The 24,424-nt window shown below is 38.5% G+C and overlaps 2 protein-coding genes across 5 annotated transcripts in view; one reads left to right on the top strand and one right to left on the bottom strand.

The window, feature by feature from the left end:
- Nucleotides 1-163: 163 nt before the first annotated feature.
- ASB14 (ankyrin repeat and SOCS box containing 14) lies at nt 164-24,245 on the top strand. The gene is made up of 11 exons (XM_009200506.4): nt 164-706; nt 1,294-1,435; nt 4,221-4,276; nt 5,046-5,177; nt 5,273-5,431; nt 9,864-10,109; nt 13,131-13,302; nt 14,593-15,136; nt 15,589-15,742; nt 16,782-16,982; nt 23,585-24,245. Exons 2-10 carry the CDS (start codon nt 1,314-1,316, stop codon nt 16,958-16,960), a joined length of 1,764 nt encoding a protein of 587 aa, XP_009198770.1. The 5' UTR covers nt 164-706; nt 1,294-1,313; the 3' UTR covers nt 16,961-16,982; nt 23,585-24,245.
- The window catches only part of APPL1 (adaptor protein, phosphotyrosine interacting with PH domain and leucine zipper 1), a 46,280-nt gene continuing 41,915 nt past the window's right edge, over nt 20,060-24,424 (bottom strand). For all 4 annotated transcript variants that reach the window (XM_017955363.3, XM_009200505.3, XM_003894263.5 and 1 more), the window contains one exon: nt 20,060-23,662. In XM_017955363.3, the coding sequence (XP_017810852.1) occupies nt 23,516-23,662 (147 nt within the window). In that variant the 3' untranslated portion in view covers nt 20,060-23,515. The remainder of the gene's footprint in view (nt 23,663-24,424) is intronic.

The following is a 24,424-nucleotide window of genomic DNA, read 5'->3' on the forward strand; positions in this document are numbered from 1 at the left end:
GCTGGCCTGCAAAGGCAGTAGGATGGCTGGAGGGCAGTCCGAACTTCTACACCTGCAGTGACAGTGTGCTTCTCGGCATTTGCTTCATATTTAATTTGAAATGTCAAGTGGTCCCTTTTTTTTTTAGTGTATGTTAATGATTAAAAAATATTTCAACAAAACAGAATTTTAGTCAAAATTTTATCTTGTGTAGAGTGAATTCTTCCCTTAGGATTCCAAGGACACTTAAGGCCACAGTTCTGTAACCCGAGGAAAATGTAGTCACAGCTACCTAGTGAATCTAGTACATTGGGACAGTCACTTTGGATAATTGGGTCAGAGCAAAATGTTTGGGTTCTCTTAAATGAAAAATTGATTGTGGTTTGTAGTAGCTATGTGCATGAGTCTTAAGAGGATGAATTCTCTTTGCATGGCCAACTCCCTGCAAAAACATTTTATTACAGGAATAAAATGTTTAATCCTTTAAATTTGATGAATGTGGCACTGAAGAAAAGAGATCATGTTTCCAAAAAGAGCTAAACCACATGTAAAAAACAAGGAGAATGTGCCAGACTGTCTTATGATGAAGTATTTATAGTAAAGCTATTAATGGAATGGTCACTACAGGGGAGAGGAGATCCTAAATATAAATGAAAAATCTGAGGCTTACATGTGTTAGTCCTTAACAGTGAAAACTTCAGTGCTGTCCTAGAGGATAAAACAAAAGGTAAAAAGTCTTTGAAATGTGACCAAACGTATTCTATGCTAAAACTGACATTTTTCTTTTAAAACCATTTAGATATTGCCTAGTAAGATACATTTGTTTTTACTGCTGCTGAATCTATGTTGTAATTATGAGAATACATTTGTTTCTTTAACATGTTTATTTTTCATGTTTATTAAGTAAAATATTATTTTCAGCATCACACTCACTGTGTGTAGGAAATATTATTTTGGATGAGTGCTACAATCACTGTGAAGAACTCACAAGCCAAGTTTAACAGATCAATCAGAGTGCTGTCAGTGTTAGAGTGGCACTAACCGAAGTCTTATTTGAAAGGTGGTTTTTCCTGAATAAGCTTTAAGTCAATGGCTACTCATGGAAACTTCTAATTTTTGTTGAATATGTGGCAGTCCAGAAAACTCTTTTAAGTTTATAGAAATTTTTTAATGAATATTTTGTTGCCTAAATTTTGTGTATTTTTCATTTGTTAATCCAATCAATTTTCTAGGTTTCTGAATTTTATTTGTAATTTTAAGCAGTTGATCTCTTCACAACTGGAAAAATAATCTTAATTCACTCTGACTTTACAGTAAACCTGTCCACGTTTCACATGGATAATTACACCAGCGATGAAGACACAGATGAAGACTTTGACACCCAGTTCATCATTCAGCAGAGTTTACAGGATATTTATAAGCCAGGAACAGCACAACATGCACCTAAGGATGAGAGGTAATGGTTTTCTCATTGGCAATGTAGTATTAAGTGTTGTATTCAACAGCTGACACTTGTCATTAGCTTAAATCTAGTGTTGTGACAAAAACAGGAGGGTCAGACTCCAAGGAGCTGTCAATTAGATATCTGTAAGATATTGTGCCTGACTAGACAGGAATAATCTGGAAATAATTCAGAATTTAATTAGGCAATAAAATATCTGAAGGAGGTTAGCAGCAAATCTGGGTGAGGTGATACAGACTGGAAATCAGAAGAAAGAAAGAAATGAGGACATGAAGGGCTAGAGAAAAACTCAAATACATCTTGTCTTTGGGAATTGAAGAAATGCATAAATCCAACCAGGACACACAGAAAGTTAGCTATCTTCAACCTTAGTGGAGTAGGTGAGGATGGGGTCCAGTCTTTGATCTACTCAAATCAAAAGGAGGAATTCCATAAACTTGAATGAGACTTCTGAAAGTGTAGATTCAGAGTTTTGTTGAACAACACTGAAAAAGGACCAGTTGGACCCTGTGTGGGGTGTAAGAAGAGTCGTCCTGGATATGGGCAGTCTGCAGTCAAGCACACCTGCTCACGTGCTCTCTGGCCAATCAGCAATCGTGGTCTCCTGAGGTAGTAACCATCATTTCTTCTGGGGTGATAAACCAGTTTGCTTGGGATGGTAATCTCTATTTGCCTGCTGGATGTAAAACTAGAAAAACGTATTTTAACCCCAAGAGATTTCATAACTAAATAGAGACATCATGAAGCACATCAAACCTATATAGTATTTAAAAATGTAATAAACTCATGGAGTGATCACTATGTGTCATGTTATTTTAAGCACTTCATAAATACTAACTTTTAAATTCTAATTCTCATTACCTCTCTATGAGGTAGGTCCTATTATTATCCCTATTTAGAGAGGAGGAAAGTGAGGCACAGAAAAGTTAAGTGGCTTACCCAAGGTCACAGAGCTAGTAAGTGAAGAGCCAGGCAGTCTGATTCTAAAGTCTGTGCTCTTAACCAACACTGTTCCTATAGTTTTGTGTTCAATTTAGGATTAGTTTTTAAAATAATCTTTAAATATTTAAAGTTTTATAAAGCAATTAGCCTTATTAGATTATCTGTTATATTAACCTTATGATTAAAACCTTAAATTGCATAACTGAGTAACTGACTAATAATTTTAGGTTGAAAGGTATAAGAGAGTTGGGCTAAGTAGAGTACTGAAATGTTTCAGAGAAACTGAAATTGACTGTGGTTATGCATTTACTTGATTAGACTTGCAGGAATTGTATGATAGTTAGGCAGGCTTGCTGATTTACTCAGGTACTTGAAGGAATCAGAAAACTAGAACATACTTGTGACATGTGGAGTAATGGTTGGGACTAAAGATGTCCTAACTTCTGGAAGCTTATATGGCGAAGGAGAAGTAAGGCTACAGATGGAATTATGGCTGCTCATCAGCTGACTTGTAGATAGGGAGTGTATTCTGGATTACCCAGGTGGTCCCAGTGTAACACAGGATCTTTAAGTGTGAAAGAGGGAGTCAGGAGAGACAACCTGGGAGATGGCAGTGTTAGAAGGACTAAGCCCAACATTGCTGGCTTTGAAGATGGAGCAAGGAAATGTGGGTGGCTTCTAGAAGCTAGAAAAGGTGAGATAGGTTCTCCCCGAGAGCCTTCAGAAGGAACACAGACAGCCCTGCTGACACATTGATTTTAGTTCAGTGAGGACTGTTTCGGATTTCTGAACTACTGAACTGTAAGATAATAAATTTGTTTTATTATTGTTGTTTTAAGCCACTAAGTGTATGGTTACTTCTTACAGCAGCTATAGAAAACTAACACAATCCTAAATCTATGAGTGCAGGTTTAAATGTTTAAGATAACTTAATTGACCAAATTGTAAACAGGACAGAGTATCCAAGGGAATTTATTCTCCTCAACCTGGGTTCATTAAATAGTTAAAGAATGGAAGGTGGCCAGGCGTGGTGGCTTATGCCTGTAATCCCAGCACTTTGGGAGGCTGAGGCAGGCAGATCACGAGGTCAGGAGATCGAGACCATCCTGGCTAACATGGTGAAACCCTGTCTCTACTAAAAATACAGAAAATTAGCCAACTGTGGAGGCGGGCACCTGTAGTACCAGCTACTCTGCAGTGAGCCAAGATCGTGCCACTGCACTCCAGCCTAGGTAACAGAGTGAGACTCCATCTCAAAAAAAAAAAAATGGAAGGTGGCAATCCTTATTTGCTAGGTTTTAAAATAATGTAAGATTCATAAATTGAGATTTAAAGCCTTAAATAATAAAAACATTACTTAACTGCTAATAGCGTTTTCTGAGCACACATTCTGACTGTGAATATTTTTTAAAACTCACACCATTTTTATTTACTATTTTTAAAAATAGTTTATGCTAGAATCATTGACATTCTATAGTGGCCATCAAATTTTACCATGAGATAGTGTGACATTTCAGTCATAGGCAGGCTTGATTCAGTTCAGTCAACACTGATTAAAGGCCTACTGCAATCCAGGCTCACACAGTCCTTGCCCTAAAGAAGCTAACAGGCGAATGCGGAAGACAGATGTGGTGAAGGAGCTTCCCTAGAATTTTGTCAAGGGCCACATTACATTTTACAAATAGAAGTATTTCTATTACGCCTCAGTCAATGCCTCCTATGAAAGTGCATCCTGGATTAACTACTACTACCGTTACCCTTTCCTTTTGATTTCTATCAGATTAACAGTTTTTTCTCCTCAGTTTTGGAATTACATATGTTATTTTCTTCTGTGCAGCTCCCATTCCTTTTTGAGTGCTGACTATAAGAAGATAGTTGAAACAATAGAGAAAGTTAAGTACTCCTCCTCTTCTATCCCCTTTAACTTGTGGTAAGATGGGATGGTGACATTGGCTGGGCACAGTGGCTCATGCCTGTAATCCCAGCACTTTGGGAGGCCAAGGCAGGCAGATCGCCTGACGTCAGGAGTGCAAGACCAGTCTGGCCAATGTGGTGAAACCCCCCATCTCTACTAAAAATGCAAAAAATTAGCCGGGTGTGGTGATGGGCCCTTGTAATCCCAGCTACTCGGGAGGGTGGGGTAAGAGAATTGCTTAAACCCAGGAGATGGAGGTTTCAGTAAACCGAGATCACGCCACTGCACTCCAGTCTGGGCGACAGAGCGAGACTCTGTCTCAAAAAAAAAAAGGAAAAATGTGATGGTGACAGCTGGCAGCATTTCTCCTCAAAGCTCAGGAAGCCTAGAAGCAGGTTCTTCCATGCTGAACACCATGGGGGTCCACAGCTTATTGTCAAGAGTCTGATGTAGGCTTTTCTGGGAAAAAAATACTTCAGCTCAATGTAGCAAAGAGCTCCTGGGTTCCTTCCTAGACATAACTGTTTTTTCATAAGTAACAAGATGCTGGGGGTATTCACAGGCCCAGGTGTGGAATGCTAGATGACAGGCCTTACTGTCTGTCATATGCCATTTGTCTTTCATAAAAGGTGGCACTAGAATTCTGTTGTCTTATGCATTAACTTTGGTGGTGGAATTCAGGAAGCAATATGGGCTCCCTTGTAAGTGTGCCAAATGTGAATCTGTTCTCATTTGACTTGTTAATAGGTAAGGAAGATGCATTGTCACACTTAACCAAGTACCATTCTGCTTTTGGTGAAGCAGATGAGATAGGCTGGATTCCTCTGCATAAGGCTGCAGTGCAATTAAATAAGAAAATTTTGGAAATAACCCTAAGCGGTAAATTCCCTTTGACTCTTCTTGATGTTTCTAAGAGATAAATTTAACATTCATTTCTATGTCTTAACTTGTGTGGTATGATGAATTTATTTCAGCTTCAGACCCCAGTCTGTGGGAGCAAACCACTCACAATGGTGAAACGCCACTGTTTTTGGCTGTCAGCAATTGCCTCTTAGAAAATGCCACTTTTCTTCTTCTCAATGGCTGCAATCCAAATGCTAAGAATTTTGAAGGCAATTCTCCTCTTCTTACAGGTAAATGAATACCTTGTTTCTGAAAACGAGTCTGTGGCACTGAGTCTCCTTCATGCCCCCAAATTTCAAAGGCAGCTTTTTGTGCATAGTTGCAGCACTGTCGCTCTCCTCCCAACTGACCAGACATGGGTACCAACCCTCCAGAAGGTTTCTATAGGCTGGCCTGTGAGGTGGCCTGATGCAAAACCTCCGCTCAATTAAGGGCAGCTCATTTTGCATGGTGCCTTGATCAAGCCAGTTAATTCTGATATAAGAAATCAGAGGGGAGCAGAATTACCTCATGGAGCATGGGTGAAGGGCACGCAGCTGAAACAGAAGAGTTGGTTGAAAACTATTAAGAAGCAGATAGATCTCTAGATCACTCCTGCCCAACCCCAGTAGACTCCTGGAGGTTTATTCTCTGCATAGCTTAAATGGAAAGTCTCTGGACCACGGAACTTTAGGTGAGGGTGGGAGTACTAGATTGAAAACACTGGAGGAATTAAGCAAACATAATTGAGACTGCCCAGCCCTCCTCCTAGAAGGCTGGCAGCCAGACCCTTACCCTCCAGGCAGGGGGGTTCTCTGGAGGAATCTGACCAGCCCAAGAAGAAAGAGCTAAAGATAGTAACATTGGGGCTTTTCCAGTAAGTGGCCCAAACATATCAACCTATTGTTAAACCCACAGTCCGCAAGCCCCACCTTCTGCTTAAAATTTCCAACCAGCTTTCTAGTCTCCAACTTTTAATTATGAGCAAATAGCTGAAGGCTATCTGAGGAAAATCTTCAACCAACAGAGTTAAGCAACTTTAAGATTATTTAGGGGAAATAAAATTTAAAGGGAAATTGTCATTAACTTCCTCAGAGAAACCATTTTAATAAGAACAAGGGGTTAGCAAAATCAGAAAACAAAATATTCTTGAAAATTAAAAATATGAGCAGAAATTTTAAAAACCAAAACAATGCTGGAAGATGTAGTTCAGGAAAGCTTCCAGAAGAATAAAATAAGAAATGGAAAATAGGAAAGAAGTAAAAATTAGCTGGATGATCCAAGAGGAGCAACATGTGAATAAGAGGAATGAGAGAACAGACAAGATGGAGGTGGTATATGGCCAATGCAATAAGTCAAGAAAATGATGTCCTAAAATGAAGGACAAGTGTTTCCAGAATAAAGGGCCATACTAAGTGCCAGTTCAATGAACTGTAAAAGACCCAATCCCCTCAGCACTTTGTTTCTAGTCTTAGAGCAATGAGAGCACTTTCTGTGGCAAATTATAAATGCTTATTAGCAGAATTCATACTGATTCAGCACTTCAGCAGCTAGCAAGACTCCTTGTACACATTTGGTGCCAATAATTAATGAGTGAATAGTGAGATGGATAAAGTTAGGTGTTTTAGGATCTTGGGGGTCTAAGTATCCTTCTCTAAATGTGAATTCACAGTATAAATGCAGAAAAGCCAATTATTAGAGAATTTTGTGTAACAAAAACTTCTTCAAAATGTAACATATGTAGAAATAATAATTCAAGGATACATGTGAAAATGTTAACAAAGATCATTTCAGAGGTAGAATTAAACTTTTCTACTTCTATACTCTAAGTTTATTGAACATAGCCTCTTTTACATTGTAATAAAAAATCATGAAAAGCTAAAAAAAAAAGAGAGAGAGACTCACAAGTCACTAGGGACAAAAAAGTTTCCACAGACTTCCTGAGAGAAAAAAAGGAATACATAATATACAAAAGATGAAAAATCAGAGTGGTGTCAGACATCTCAATGGTGTAACTAGAAGCTTGAAGTAATTGGTGGTGAATAATAGTTTTGCAAACTCTAAGGAAAAATATTTCCAACTTAAAATTCTATATTTGCTCCAACTCTCTAATCTGACAGTAGATTAAAGACATAAAAGATATTTTCAGACATACGAAATCTCAAAAACGTTCTTGCTCCCTGCCGTTAGGAAGCTAACGGAGCAAATGTTCTACCAACATTGGAGTAAAATAGAAAAACAAAAGCTTGGGATCCAGGAAACAGAAGATCCAAGCCAGGTGGGAGGCAAATGAGATCCCTAAGATGAGAGGAATAATGATCGTAGGATGACCACATATGACCAGGCACTGAGGTCCAGATTGGAACAGGTCAGGAGGCCCCAGGTAGAGGCTTCTTCAAGACCATGGTGGGCTAGGAATGACATCTTGAAGGGAGATGTAGACAGTTTAGAGAGTTTGGGGTGCAATTAATGATAAATTGAAAACTAAGCAAATGAAACATAAGACAAATATTAACTCCAGGGAAAACAAAAAGATGTGCAGAAAAGGAAATGTAAATATGGCCCACCTTTGAATGACATACATGAAGGTAAATATTTATCTAACAAAACTTGTGCTATAAAAACAATAGGATGGTGGGATCAGAAATGTGCACATGTGGTGGGGACAGGAGGAAAAAAAGTTAAATCATTTTCTATGGTAAGAAGTCATTAAATTATACCAAAACCAAAAATCAACAAATAGCAATACAAGCAGGTTACTTATGAAACACAGGCATGAAGAGCAAAGAATCAGCTAAAGGATACCTCTGGAGAAGGAGAAAGACTGTAGGGAAAGAGTGATAGACTTCACAGTAATTGGCTCTTTAAGTTCCGTACATGTATAACTTTTATCAAAATAAAAGCTGAAAATTAGGTTGGGTGCGGTAGCTCAAGTCTGTAATCCCAGCACTTTGGGAGGCCGGAGCGGGCGGATCACCTGCGATCAGGAGTTTGAAGGCAGCCTGACCAACATGGTGAAACCCCGTCTCTAAAAATACAAAAATTAGCAGGGCGTGGCGGCAGGCACCTGTAATCTCAGCTACTCGGGAGGCTGAGGCAGAAGAATCACTTGAACCCGGGAGAAAAGAGGTTGCAGTGAGCCACGATCGCACCACTGCACTCCAGCCCGGGTGACAGAGCAAGACTGCATCTCAAAAAACAACAACAACAACAAAAAACAACGAAAATTAAAAAGAGACCAACAGAGTACTGCCAAAAATTAGGATTTGGGGTCCCTTCGTGGTTTGTCTGAAGATGCTTTCTAAGGCTTTGCATTTTATAGAAAAACACTGAGCAGAAGAGCCTTCTCTGAGAAAGCACGCATAAACCACGAAGCATCCTAGCACTGTATAGTGAAAAGAACTCTGCGTCAGGTCTAACCTCTCTAAACCTGTTTCCTCGTCTATAAGATAGTATTTGTCTTGTGTGTAGAAAAATTACATATGTAAAAACCATGAAGCTGTGAAGCCTGTTGAAACAATGATGGTAGAGCTAGTTTTCCTCTCTTCACTTCAGCCTATCTGGCAGGTCAAATGATTCCATTTCTGTGGTACCCAAACAGCATGTCCCCACTGATAGGTCATGGAAAATGCTGGGTTAAAAAGTTAAGCAAACACATTGCAAGATTCCTCAGAGACTTCAATATATCAATATGCAAAGTGAATCTTGAAGAGGGTGATAGAATATACAGTGCTGGCTGAGAGCAGTGGCTCATACCGGTAATCCCAGTCTCTGGAAGGCCGAGGCAGGAAGATCACTTGAACCCAGGGGTTAAGACCAGCCTGGGCAACATACCAAGACTGCATCTCTACAGAAATTTTTAAAGAAATTAGCCAGGCATGGTGGTGCATGCCTGTAGACCCAGCTTCTTGGGAGGCTATGGCAGGAGGATTGACTGAGCCCAGGAGTTCAAGGCTGTAGGGAGCTATGATTGTACCACAACACTTCAGCCTGGATGACAGAATGAGACCCTAGATATATATATTTACATACACATATACACAAACACACAGTGTTCCCAAGCCTTTTATTATTAGTATTTTTTTAACTACAAAACAATTTTCTTTACAGAACCTTAAGGGGCTTTCTGCACAACATACTTTGGTATGTTGCTAAAATGTGTTAATGCAGAAATGATAGGCCAAAACGATCATCGTCTATGGCCTCAACCACTCCCACCAGACATGCATATTTAAATTGTGTTTTAGTCATTCATTTTCTGGGGTAGATTCTGGTTTTGTTTTTTTTTTTGGCACGTTTCCATGTCTGGGCTGTCTTTTGTTTGTTTTTTTTTTTCTCTTATTTTAAAGCAGCTACAAACATTTCCAGGACTGTACTGAATAATTAAGTTCCCATTTTCTTGAAGAATAAAGATAAGTGAAAAGTTTACATTTGTGTTTCAACCACATAAGCAATGAATAATTACTCATGGCTTACATAAAAACAAATAGTCCATTGATGTAAAATACTCTCAGTGTTATCTGATACATGCCTTACTTTACAATCTGTTTCCTAAACACAGAATGCTGGGGTCTGGGAGTGGGTGGGAAGAACTCCTTAAGAAAGCCTGAGGGATACTTGCAGATATGCTGCTCTGGTCTTAACTTCCCGTTGAACATGCCCACCTCACTTCTCATTTCCCAGCTGTGCTGCGTGACTCCTATGACATGGCTGCCTTGCTGATCAACTATGGAGCAGATGTCAATCTGCGTTGTGCCAACGAGAGGACAGCTCTCCACGAAGCAGCCAAACTGGGCAGAGAGGACATGGTGAAGCTTATGCTGGTTTCTGGGGCACACCCTGACCCACAGAGCACATATGGATTCACTCCTCTTGCTCTTGCTGCCCAAAGTGGACACACTGAAATCATGGAAATGTTACTGCAGAAAGGCAAGATCTTCTGTTTGGTCAGCACACTAACAAAGGGTAACATGATCCAGGGGTTTTCCTCTTAATGGAGAGCTTCAAAATAATAAAAGTTAATATTTTATTTAAGCCTAATATAAATGTTTGATAAAAATTATGGGTTAATAGTGATTACTGAAAAGCCTAACATAAAGATTGAATTTTTTATTAGGTCTGACATAATTTTCCAAAAGTTACTAGGATGCAGGTTACTTTTACTTAACATTCCTTTACCCTGCTAAGAAGATGGTGGTTTTTTAACTTTTTTGTGGTGTTGTCCTTTTCTAGAATCATAAAATCAAACACCCTGCAACATACTCTACACGTTACCTCTGCCTAAATCTAAATCATGAGGCGGTTTAATCTGTTACCAAATGACTAGATATTAGGAAATTCTTCCTGATTTCTTCTCTTTGGGTCCCAGTTCTTCACTCTAGTAATAACCAAAACTCCAAGAGAAGGGGAAAGCAACTTACACGTATTGGGTACTACTGTCTAAGCAACAAGCATTAAACTACCCATGTTGCCTTGTAACCCTTTAAAAACCATGTGAGGTAGGTATTATCCTCGTTTTGTACTGGAGGAAAGTGAGGGTCAGCCATGGTACCAGTTGCAGGACTTCCCTTCAAACATGCCCCCTCCCCTATCCCCAGCTCTGTAGCTGTGGTCATTTTGAATGCTGGCTTAACTGGCAGGGACCCTTGGCTCAGAGAACTTTGGCTTTTACTGTCTTTGAGGAGAGCTCATTGATGACACTGTTAGATGAAGCAAGGTAAGATCAATCTAAAGCTTTTTTTCAAAAAAGCAAACTTTTACCAAGATTTTTAAAAGTCTCAATAATAGAATTATCTTCTTTATTCTCCTCCCTGTCTAGAAGTATTATTTTGTTCTTTAACAATATACGGTCCTGGTCTCCAATATTCTAGATGGCAGAGACTCTTATATTTAAGAACAACCTTGTGCTCTTTAGACTTATCTAAATCTTTCCTGTCATATGGGGGAGGCTAGTTTCTAATCAATGGCCATAAGACATTTTAAGTAAGATGTTTTAAATGATCAATATAAGAAATGTCTAAAGTCATTAGCTGGAATAGCAAAAGTAAACATTGGAGTCTTTCATCTATGAGGAAAGAGTAACCTTTTGTATACATCATTGATTAAAATACAGAGAAAGAGAAGCAACAGATGTTAAATCCTTTACCCTGCAAAGAAACCAGCATCAGTTGATCTCAGTGAGTGAGCATTTCCTTTAAGTGACTCCCTTACAAAGTAATTTGCACCAAGTGGCACAGATGGTAAATGACAGAGCTAGTATTTCAAGGTACATCTGTCTGATTCCAAATCACATTACCACCCTGCATTGCTAGAGTGGCAACATGGCATCAGAGATATAAGCCCTGGGTCTAGAATACCTGCATATGAATCCTGACTACCTTGCTTACTAGCTGTGCATCTTTGGGGAAGTCACTGAAACTCAATGAGTTTCTTCATCTTTAAAATGAGTATGTTAGCACCTACTGCTAGGGGTTCTTACAAAGTTTAAAAATTATACACATAAAGGAATCAGCACATAGTGGGCACTCAATAAACAGAGGCTTATTGGACTTCTTAAGGCATTCTTGGAATGGGGTTCTTGGGCAGTCACTGGACCCTGATGACTTATGGAGTCTGTGTTAAAGTCACTACATCTTTTTTATGTGAGCTTCAGAATGCTCTCCTCAACTTTCGTCCATTCAAATGCTGTTTCCTCACAGCCCGTTTTACTGGGAAGACTTCCACAACTGACCCAAACTCTTTTCTCCTTCCTTCACCTCCCAGCCCCCCTTCCAACCCCAGCCCTAGATCTTCTAGAAGACCTTTTGCCTGTACCTGTACTCTTATTCACATCACTCACATAACACTTAATGTACAGGGTATATATAAGTTAAGCATTCCTTTTTTGTTTTGTTTTGTTTTTTGAGACGGAGTCTCACTCTGTTGCCTAGGCTGGAGTGCAGTGGCCGGATCTCGGCTCACTGCAAGCTCTGCCTCCCGGGTCCACGCCATTCTCCTGCCTCAGCCTCCCGAGTAGCTGGGACTACAGGCGCCCGCCACCACACCTGGCTAGTTTTTTGTATTTTTTTTTTAGTAGAGACGGGGTTTCACCATGTTAGCCAGGATGGTCTCGATCTCCTGACCTCGTGATCCACCCGTCTTGGCCTCTCAAAGTGCTGGGAATACAGGCTTGAGCCACCGCGCCCGGCCAGCATTCTTAATCTGAAAATCTGAAATCCAAAATCTTCCAAAATCTGAAACTTTTTGAGCATCAAAATGATGCTCAAAAGAAATTCCTACTGGAGCATTTCAGATTTCAGATTTCTGGATTTGGGACTTGTAAATATAATGCAACTTGTAAGTGTAATGCAAATACTTTTTTAAAAAACCCTGAAATCTGAAACACTTCTGGTCCCAAGCATTTTGGATAAGGGATACTCTGTACTAATAACTGTACAACAACTTACCTCTTTGGCTATTGGCAGTTCCTAACCTCAATTAAAAAGTTAGTGTCTCTTACTATGGTCCCCTACAAACAAGCTAAAACAGAACAAATGCCCTTTTCCACCAAAACAGTATCATTAGATGGCATGGTATTATAGTTCGATAGATTTGTTAGTACCATCCTATATGTGTGTTGTAAGTGGGCTTTTGTAGGTTGGTCTAGAAATAAAAGCAACTTTTATAACAGTATTTCTACTGGAATTTTCAAGTTCCAAACAAATGGACATCAAATTACTTCAAAAACTAACCTACTTATAATTTAGAAACTGCCATTTTTTTTTCTTCCCCAACTAGTTTATAAGCTACTTGAGAGCAGGAGGTATATATTTTGTCACTTTGATTCTTGGTGCTTTGCTAGAGTGCATGCTCACTAACTGCTTTTTGTTGATGGTGATATATTTTTAAGATTGCTCAAGAAATAACAGTGGAAAATAATTTTTGCATTGACAAGAGTCTTTCTCCTCTTAGGAGCTAATGCTCATGGTCAGGCCTCTGATTCTTCTTCCATTTTACTCGAAGCTGCGAGTGGAGGAAATCCAGATGCTGTGGCCCTTTTGCTGGAGTACGGAGCTGATGCCAACATCCCTAAGAATTCAGGCCACCTGCCCATCCATGTGGCAGCTGACAGGGGCCACTTACTGTTAAGTTCAATTACATTATTGTAAATAATAAAAATTGTAATAGCTACCTTTTATTTTGAGCTGCTTCTAGGAACTTTATAATCTTTAATCACCAATCCCACAACCTAAACATACTGTTTGTTTTTTTCTTTTTTTTTTTTGAGATGCAATCTCACTCTGTTGCCAGGTGCTGGGTCTGAACCACAGACCCTGGCCAAGCAACAGATGAAAGGAGTACTTAGACACAGGTATCCAGTGAAAGAGTGGGCTAGGGGACCAAGCTGCTCACAGAAAGAGTTGTAGCAGCCACGGCCCTGACAAGCTGGTGCTTCAGGCATTTATTTAGTACAGATTTAATGACAAAGGCTTTGAGTCAGCACATTTTGTGGGTAATTAACAGTTTCCCCCACCCCATCTAGATCAATTCCCTTACACTTCCTTGTTATCTACTCTGAGAGAATTCAGCTGCCTTCAGCCAAATCCTTTCCTGAAGCTTTTGCAAAACCTCCCAGCCTTCCAAAAAGGTTTGCTTCTATCTGTAACTTTTATAATTTTTCCCACCATGCTGACCGAACTCCTACAGCCAGACTGGAGTGCAGTGGCATGATCTCAGCTCACTGCAACCTCTGCCTCCTGGGTTCAAGCAATTCTCCTGCCTCAGCCTCCTGAGTAGCTGGGACTACAGGTGGGCGCCACTACACTGGCTAATTTTTGTATTTTTAGTAGAGATGGGGTTTCACCATGTTGGCCAGGATGGTCTCGATCTCTTGACCTCGTGATTTACCCACCTCAGCCTCCCACAGTGCTGGGATTACAGGCTTGAGTCATGACGACTAGCCTTAAACATACCTTTTAAAGATGAGAAACTCTTAGGAGAATTGCTTGAAACTGGGAGGTGGAGGCTGCAGTGAGCCGAGATCGCGCCACTGCACTCCAGCTTGGCCAACAAGAGCAAAACTCCGTCTCAAAAAAAAACTCTCGACCAACTAGCAAGAACTAGAAATGATTGTTTACCAGGCATCCTCTGAAGCCACCAAAGAGATATAAAACTTTTTTCTCAGGTATTTAGACAATATGGGAAGCCTCAGGTTTCTGGGCTAATTCTGAATTTTATAGCTTAGACAGTAATTCCATTCAATTTTACTTGGTATCTGAGCTTCTGGATGAAGGAATTATGCTTTTGTTTGGTTGGGGGTTCTAAATGCCCCCTGAATATTGATACTATCTAGTATTACTATAAAATAATAATAAACAAGTTAGTGCTACTTCTTAAAAACAATGTTGAAATGCATTTTGAAATTCTTTCTCAGAGCTCTAAAGATACTGATTCCAGTTACGGATCTTGCTGCCATTAAGCAGAGTGGGATCAGTCCAGTTCACTGCGCAGCAGCAGGAGCACACCCTCAGTGCCTGGAACTCCTCATCCAGGCTGGATTTGATGTGAACTTCATGCTGGATCAGAGAGTTAGCAAACACTACGATGACCACAGGAAGTCAGCTTTGCATTTTGCTGTATCAAACAGTGACCTCTCTTCTGTCAAGCTGCTTCTGAGTGCTGGAGCTCTGCCTAACCAAGACCCGGTTAACTGCCTCCAGATAGCCCTCAGGATGGGCAACTATGAGCTGATCAGTCTGCTGCTAAGGCATGGGGCCAATGTCAATTACTTCTGCAGAGTTAACCCTTTACATTTCCCATCAGCACTGCAATACACTCTGAAAGATGAAGTCATGCTCAGGATGCTGCTGAACTATGGGTATGACACACAGCGATGTTTTGATTGCCCACATGGAGACAAAGTCCATCCTTCCTATATTGTTGAAGGCTGGACATCTACAGTTATCAAAGATACTAAGGTAAGTCCACAGTATTGGCTGTATTCCCTTACAGTCATTATTTGTGGCCCTGGAACTATGGCAATAAATAGATTACATCCATTCTCTCTAGAAGCTTGAAGAGATCCTAGTATAATAACAATTATATGATAAAATAATTATGATAAAATGAACACAATGTAGAAAGATATAAAAGGAACAAAAACAGTACAGAGAAAAGTGATTTAACTCTGCCTAGCAGTGTGAAGAAGTTTCATAAATGAAGCAACTGATTAAATGATTTACTTTGATCATATTTCTGATGAAAAAAACAATCAGAATAAGTACAGTTGACCAATACCATCCCTCCCCGTTTTTGAGACATTTTTTCCTCTTGGCATTCATCACACCACATCTCCTTTGACTACTATGCTAAACCATAGCTACTTCATGTTTTTCAGTTACTTTCCTAATTCTGACTTTGTTTCCCTCAGTTCTGTGAAGTAATAACTTTGTCATGGCTGCAACACCTCTCTGGAAAGGTTGTTCGAGTGATGCTTGATTATGTTGATCAAGTTCGGATCTGTTCAAAGTTGAAAGCTGTGCTCCAAAAACAGGGGATCTGGTCAGAAATACATTTTATCTTAAGTGAGTATCCTTATAGAATGACTTTTTACAAAAATACTAATTGTATTCTAATTTGATTATTTTAGAATTAGAACACCCTTCTCTTCTGGTTAAAAGCTTGACTTAAACCAGAAAAATACTATTCCTATCTTAAAAAAATGTTACTAACTACACTTAATTTGTATTTATTACCTTTTCCGAGGAGATAAAACCTGTTAGGTAACTACTTATTATATAGGTAGGTAATACTTTCATCCCAATCCACCTAAACCATGGCTACAAAAGAACACCATGGACACAGGAATGAAAAGCTATTATATGGCAATAAAAACAAGGATGAGAAAAAGCTAAGAGCCAAGTCTGTTGAGGGTATCAAAAGGACCTTCTTCAAAGCAAATCCTTTCAAAGTAGCATGTAAGACAAATTAATAATTTATTTTGTGTTATTTCCCTTGGGGGGTAATCTTCAGTTTCTACCCTGTCCCTGAGGGGGCTAAAACATGCAGACTTTTTTTTTTTTTTTTTTGAGACAGAGTCTCACTGTGTCAACCAGGCTGGAGTGCAGTGGCGCAATCACAGCTCATTGCAACCTCCGCCTCCTGGGTTCAAGCAATTCTCCTGCCTTGGTCTCGCGAGTAGCTGAGATTATAGGCGCATGGTCACCATGCCCAGCTAAGTTTTGTATTTTTAATAGAGACGGGGTTTCACCATGTTGGCCAGGCTGGTCTCGAACTCCTGGCCTCAAGTGATCCACCTGCCTCGGCCTCCCAGAGTGCTGGGATTATAGGCATGAGATACCCCGCCTGGCCACATGCAGATTTAAGAACTTCAGATCTCACAGGCCAGATCCACAATTGATGCCAGTCTTTGGATTCTAACTTGACATGGCTCTGGAACCATATCTACAACAAGGGTTGCAGTAAGAACTGAAAAACTATTTCCCTGATTTTGCTATTTAGTAACAGCAAATGAAATGCTATCAAATACATTTGCTAACAAAACCCTAAGATACTAAAAAATAAGTTCTTTTTCTCTTTGGATAATGTGCCTTTTCTTTTTAGCAAACCCTCGCTCCCTAAAACACTTGTGCCGCCTAAAGATCCGGAAATGCATGGGACGTTTACATTTGCGCTGCCCTGTATTCATGTCATTTCTTCCATTACCCAATCGTCTAAAAGCATATGTCCTTTACAAAGAATACGACCTTTATGGACAAGGAATTTTTACAGGAACCTGGTAATCAAACCATTCTAATGGAAAAGGTATAATTTTGCACCTGTATTCCTTAGAATTTCACTTATGTATGATTCATATTTTTTGCTTTACCCACCAACTAAAATCTCAATGCAGTCTAAGTCCTTTAAAAAGTAGCTCTGGGAGGCTGAGGCAGGAGTGTTGCTTCAGCTTGGGGAGGTCAAGGCTGCAGTGAGCTGTGATCGCGCCACTGCACTCCAGCCTAGGTGACCAGAGCAAGACCCCATCTCTAAAAGAAAAACAAATTTTTTTTAAGTAGCTTTGAACATAGCCTCTCAACATATAAATGACTAGCATTCTCAAGGCAGTTTAAAAAAAAAAAAAACCCAAATAGTAAAAATTTCAATTAACTGAAATACACCAGTTCTAATTAAGTGTATAAATCCAATGTCTATGTGCTCAAAATAATAGATGCCACTTCTGACAAGTCAAGATAACTCATTACAGTATCTTTTTAATAGAGAAGTATATATGTAATACAGTAGTCTCCCTTATCTTCAGAGGATACGTTCCAAGACCCTCAGTGGATGCCTGAAACCAGGGTTAGTACAGAACCCTATACATAGTGTATTTTTTTCCTACACAGTCACGTATCATACAATGTTTCAGTCATCATTGGACTAAATATGTAATGGTGGTCCCATAAGATTATAATGCTTATTTTTACTGTACCTTTTCTATGTTTAAATACATACTTACTATATGTTATAATTGCCTATTCAGTACAGTAACATGCTGTACAGGCTTGCAGCCCAGGAGCAATAGGCTATATAACACATGGCCTAGGTGTGTAGTATACCATCCCATCTAGGTTTGTGTAAGTGACTCTATGATGTTTGCACAATGACAAAATCACCTAACACATCTCTCAGTAGGTATCTACATCTTTAAGCCAGTTGTTAAGCGACATACAACTGTACACGCATGCCCTACAGTGTGGATACACTGGACAGAGGGATGATTCAGGTCCCAGGTGGGACAAGGCAGGACAGCGAGAGACTTCATCATGTTACTCAGAATGGTGTGCAATTTAAAACTCATAAATTACTTATTTCTGGGATTTTCCTTTTAACACCTTTTTTTTTTTTTTTTTTTGAGATGAAGTCTTGTCCTGTCACCCATGCTGGACTGCAGTGGCATGATCTCAGCTCACTTTAACCTCTGCCTCCCGGGTTCAAGCGATTCTTGTGCCTCAGCCTCCCGAGTAGCTGGGATTACAGGTGTACACCACCATGCCTGGCTAATTTTTGTATTTTCAGTAGAGACGGGGTTTCACCATGTTGGCCAGGCTGATCTTGAACTCCTGACCTCAGGTGATCTGCCCTCTTTGGCCTCCCAAAGTGCTGGGATTATAGGTATGAGCCACCGCACCCAGCCTCCTTTTAATAGTTTTGGACCACGGGTAACTGAAACCACACAAAGGGAAACCATGGATAAGGGGGCCTACTGTACATCTCAGTGATTGGACTGAATACACACTGACCCCAGTACATGACTTAGAAGTTTGCTGTTCTTGTGGAAAACTCCCAATACCAGCTTAGTGTCTACTACTGTTTCTTTGTAGAGTGAAGTACAGAGATAGGGTAATTCAGTTAATTGAAATACAACTCTCAATTGAAATTTCATTATTAATGAGAAACGTGTATCCCTTCTTTCCACAAAACCCTGGCTATGGCTGACCATTTACTGGTTAATATGATCACTGGAATTGGAATTACAAGTGTTTTCAAATGATTGACAGCTTATGATTTCTGTATTGAACCTAGCCCGATAATGGACATGAAGAGGCTCACTGATGGGAGTTATGTTAAACTTTTATTTCTATATATTTCATACTGCATGTAAGTATAGGTTCCTTTTTCTGAGATGGAGAGCCGCCCTGTTGCCCAGGCTGGAGTGCAGTGGTGCAATCTCAGCTCACTGCAACCTCTGCCTCCTGGGTTCCAGAGATTCTCATGTCTCAGCCTCCCAAGTAGCTGGAATCACAAGAGTGTGCCACCACACCCAGCTAATTTTTGTATTTTTAGTAAAGATGGGGTTTCACCATGTTGGTCAGGCTGTCTCCAACTCCTGACCTCAAGTGATCTGCCCGCCTTGGCCTCCCAAAGTGCTGGGATTACAGGCATGAGCCACTGTGCCAGGCCTGCATGTAAGTATACATTTCTATGTGTGGAAAGTGAGGAAAGAAACTGAAAAAGACATTCATTCAACCACACTTGTGTCACATTTAGAAACCACCTCAATAGGGGTAACAGGTACAATGATATTGTCCATTTTCACTACAGCCCAGTCAGCTATGGCCTTGATGTGTTTACATGTTTAGTCTTGGTACTTTTTAAAGAATTAGAGAGTCCATTTTAGGGAAACTGAAGCTATATGATTTTTTTTCTGGTGTAGGGATTAATGGCTATATAGACTATTTCAGTAAGCACAGACTTTAAATTATTTTTATAGTTTTTTTACATTAAAAAATTTATATAGCTGACATGAATAGTTTTTATTTTTTTAAATCAAACTGATAAGTGAGAGATTATATCTTTCAATATAGAAATATATTTAGGCTATACATGCACTTCTATCAGATAAATTATATAATTCTAAAGTTAATTTCATCTATTACCTGTACCTTCTAAAAGTGTATGTACATTTCTATAAAATCCGAAACAAATTAAAACACTAAATTCCAGAAGAAAGGAACTAATTGCCATAAGAAACTATAAAGAGCACATGGGATGAATAAGCATTAGTATTGAAATTACAGATCCAAGCTATACTGTGGTATGCACAATAATCTGCCCCTTTAAATTGGAGGAATTTCTGTGAGTAGGACCAAACAGTAGCAAGTATACATCAATTAATGAAGTCTTTTTCCTTTGCTAAAAGAAAAAAAGTCACCAGCGATTGATTAGTTTGCTTCTATAACAAACTTTTCCTAATAAGGTGACAATTTTTTTTTCCATTTTAGCTGCTGTGGAATTGCAGTTGGGCTAGACGTGTAATTTATAATGTCATAACAGATTAAGGAGTCCATTGTTTTACAAACATCTGAAATTACTTTGAGAAATAAAGTTCAGAGTATCAAATATTTCATTAAAAAACACTGTACAAAAATCATGGACTTTATTATACATTAAAAAATCTAACTTTTTTCCTGAAGCCTTGTCAGTAAATACCTATTGTGACAAAATGAAAAAATAAGTTCTCCACCCCACATGTATACCAATACCATGATCACATAAAGTCGAGTTCTTCAAGTCCAATTCTAAAGTGAAACATTGCATGATTTTAAATTGTACACTGCATGATTAATAGTATCAGTGAAATAAAAATTAACCAATTCACTTACATTACAAAATCACCAAATATACAAAGCAATTTTGCACATTAGTTACAACTTAATCCCCAGTCTCACATTAACTGAAGTAAATTTCATGAGTGAAGCCACAGAGATTGGTTAAAAAGTATAACATAGTTCCAGTTTCAAATCTTTATGTATTACTAATTAATGTAGAAAACTGAAATCTCATGGGAGAAGAGTAAACCAAACTTGCTAAAAATAAAGGGTTGCTTTCTACAATTGGTGTGTTTAAATATTTAAAATACAATCTGAATGCTAAGAGGTTGTCTCAGAACCAACATTAATATTTTCGTTTTATTCAGGTGGCAGGTTTTACAATACACTAGCTCTTAGGATCTCTTGGCATTAATAATAGGATTCAAATTTTAAATAATACAGTTCCTAGATATAATGCAAAGTTAACTCAGATGCCTTTACCATATACGATTTTATCTTCCCTAGGATGCACATCCTACTGACCTTTTCCCAAGCATATGGAAACACATTTACCACCCCTAGATTGTGGAGTCTGATGACTCTTTTGAAATTAAACAATAATCATTGCAGACGTGGCAAAAACTAGACTAGCTTTAGGGACTCTGTTCAAGTTAATAGCTTTAGTCCCTTGTTAGCAAGTTTTCAAAATTTTTAAAGGTGAGAGGGAATAACTGGTTTCCTATCTAGTGACTTCATTGCCATAGTTACAAACATACTGTTCATACAGCTAACAGAATGCATTGCAGAAGTAGGCAGGCTTAAAATCTTTTCTGTTTAAAAAGCAGTTTTGTTGATTTCTAACACCATTAAGTGTAAGTCTGAATGTGAGAAAAGATATCCCAAAATCTAATCCAATTACCCTCAGAGCATCTCAAGAACTAGAAGGGATTTCAAAGGAGGATAACAATCAGCTTTACCACTAGGCAGAAACCCATGGGCAGCCTTTAAATAACAAAAAGAGCTTATTAAAACGGATACTTAAATCTCTGCAGTAATGGAATAGTTCATATAGTTCAATAGTAATGGAACAGAAGTTGAATCATCTAAAATTGTTAAACCCACTCATAATTTCTATTTAGCATTGGAATGCACTTTGATTTGACCTATGAAGATGGGTGTAGTATTGTAGAAATTCCTGTGAACATGACTTAAAACAAACTACAGGTCTGTCCAGCATCCCTAAGTCTGCCAGTGCCCTTAACTCTAGCCTACAGTATGACCCAGGGTGCTGACAAAGGGCAGCACTTGCTACCATGCAAAGCACCAGCTTAGTACAGCTGCCTCCTAATGATGACCACCTTCCTTGTAGAGTAACAAATTTCATCTGAACTAAGTGAGGTGACAATTTGTAGTATAAACAAAAGACGTAATGGAACAGAAAGCTCCAGTCTCCAAAAGGTCTTAAAAACAGGACTTGCCATGACTACTTAAGTGCTGGCAACAGAAGAAATTCTAACTTCAACAAAACAATTGATACACTATAGTGAAAGCATTCCCTTTGGTAAGCACAAAATAAACTTTTTATCAAAAAGTATTTCATAAATTTCTACTTTTTTACTGTACGTTTTGGTAACATAAAGCATCAGTAAATAAACATTACACCCATTTGGCACATGGATAGAAGGAATATCATGATCCTATATATCATTATCCTATTCCTACAGAAAACAATGTACATATAGTGTGAAACAGCCGAGTTATAGTTTGAGACCTAAAACAGATGTCATTTCTAATGCAGAACTACGAAGAAAAAACTGTATATCAAAAAAAAAAAAAAAAAAGGCTTTCTCCCTTGTAAAATTATTAAAGTCTTAGTGGCTAACCTCTTGAAAAATCTGTAAATGTGTGACTATGTATTTTACTCACTATATTAACTTTGTATATATATATACTTTTTCATGTGAAACACATGAAAACATAATTTCTATTAGCAGTGTTAAAAGTGATTACAGAAAAAAAAATTAAGGTTTAACATAGACAACAGGGAGTAGAGAAATGTTATTTTAACCTTGGCACCAGGTTAAATCCTTCCTTGGTCAACTTCTCCTATACTCTACCAGGCATTCAATGCATTTTCAATCTTTCATAAAATTGGACCTTTTTCTCATTTGAAGAGTAGACATATTTACAATAATTAGTGCAAATTATTCTATTCTCATACATTAGTTATTGGCCTTTGTGGATATAAAGTGGTGATTCAGTACTTTATCAAAACATGGGATTATGAAAATACTGGGAATAACAGTCTGAAATTCAAAAGATTACATTTTCTAAACTAAACTCTGGGAATTTTTACTTTAAGCATGAAACATAATTGTTATAGAACTTCTTTTGAAATGTCACTTGACTTTCAATAAAAACTATTTCACACAATGCAGAAAATACAATGTATCATTCTATAGCAGTATCTTTGTCAATCCTAATCTAAAATGTATTTGAACAAAAAATCTTCTAATAAATTCCATTATCTTATTTTTAACCACTACTGCTCTGCAGCAGTAATTGAAGTCCCAACCTGAGAACTAAAAATGTGACAATAAAATGCCAAGGGCTCTATCAATCTTGAACTGAAGACACTTAAGCTTCTTTTCTACTGGCATCAAGTGCAGTACATTAGCGAAATGTGAGCAATCCCAGAAAGTGCCCTGAGATCAACAGTACCACCTGCCACAATTTGAAACCTTAAGTGTAAAATCTCTGTTCTAATTATTTTATAAAAGTTCTATTGCACATTTAATATTGTTAAAATATTTGCAAACTTGTAGAATTCTCTGTATAAAGGGCTTTAAACTTATTCAGCTAAATGCTTCCTCACTGCCAGCAAAATGTTCGTAATGAAAGAAAAGCATATCCATGAATGTCTAACCCTGAAGAGTAAATGATTTCTTACGGTCATAGCCAATTACAATGCAAGAATTAAAAGTTCACAATCTGAAGGAAAAAATTATTGAGCAAATGTCTACTTCAGGAAGATGAGCAGGTTTTCTTTAGATGTTAATGCATAGTACATTATGTTTAAGGGGGAAAAAAGATCAATGCAAACCTAAGTCATCAAGTTCAATCTTTCTTTTAAAATGTAGCTACAACAAATAAGCAAATATAAAGCTTAGTCTCCTCCTTGATATTTCAACACAGTTGTTACCTTGTGCCATTTCACCATAGAAACTGTCAAATTCCAAGGGGGAAATATCTACCAAAAGTTTAAGTTTATGCTTCTGACTCTCTCTTCTTTCCTCCTTCTCCCAAATCACTCTCTTCTGACTGGCTACTGCTAAGGACAACAAACTGCCCCTCACTACTGGCTTGGTTTGGTCTACTGGACGCAGCTATCAACCGACTTTGTTCTTCCAAGTCCTAGTGGAAAAGACAAAAAAGAAACTAAGTTACTTGTCTGCAGTCAAATGGCAAATTATGCAGTTAAGATACATTCTTGAGAGCCACTTCAGTTTTTCTGTCATAAATATATATGCATACTTCTGACAACTTGATAAAAAGAAAAGCTACACCCAAACAATACAACACCAAAATGAATTTTGGCACCATCCTATAAAACCCAGCATTCAAACTAAAATATTTTTTCTCATTTTCTTTTTTTACGACCAACAACCAAATAAAGCCCATCATCTTTTACCATAGTAAAACCCTCGAAAGGGATCACCCCACACTCCTTTCCCTTTCCAGCCCTTTTCTCCATCCCTGTCCAATTCATCTTGCTAAATCAGGTGTCACCTTCCCTCAGCCTAGCCTACCAAGAAAGCCTCACTTCAGTGTCATCTTTGCCACTTCCCTCTTTGTCCAGAAAGATAGCCCACAGCCAATGCTTACTGATCTGGTCTAAGTATCCCAGCTGTCTCCTCTTTACTATTCCTACAGTCAATCTGCAACCCATAACACGTTCTTACAATCTCATGGATCATTTAATGCATTCTTCAAGTTTTGCTCCAAAATTTGTCTTTTAAAATTATCCTGTTGGATGGACAATGATTTGACACTCCTGGCAATATTAAAAATACATATTTCATTATATATTTCATATAACATATATATATTTATTTCCCCCCATAGAAGGCAAAATGGCTTTCAGCAATGGCAGTTAAAGCTATACAGCCTCTCAAC

The sequence above is a fragment of the Papio anubis genome, chromosome 2, assembly GCF_008728515.1.
Source record: "Papio anubis isolate 15944 chromosome 2, Panubis1.0, whole genome shotgun sequence".
NCBI classification, from domain to species: Eukaryota; Metazoa; Chordata; class Mammalia; order Primates; family Cercopithecidae; genus Papio; species Papio anubis.

Excerpts from the sequence above, each read along its gene's own strand:
- ASB14 (XM_009200506.4), top strand. The coding sequence starts at position 1,314 with ATGGATAATTACACCAGCGATGAAGACACAGATGAAGACTTTGACACC. Across the intron at positions 10,110-13,130 it reads GGAAATGTTACTGCAGAAAG|GAGCTAATGCTCATGGTCAG; the intron begins GCAAGATCTTCT and ends TTCTCCTCTTAG. Across the intron at positions 15,137-15,588 it reads CAGTTATCAAAGATACTAAG|TTCTGTGAAGTAATAACTTT; the intron begins GTAAGTCCACAG and ends TGTTTCCCTCAG.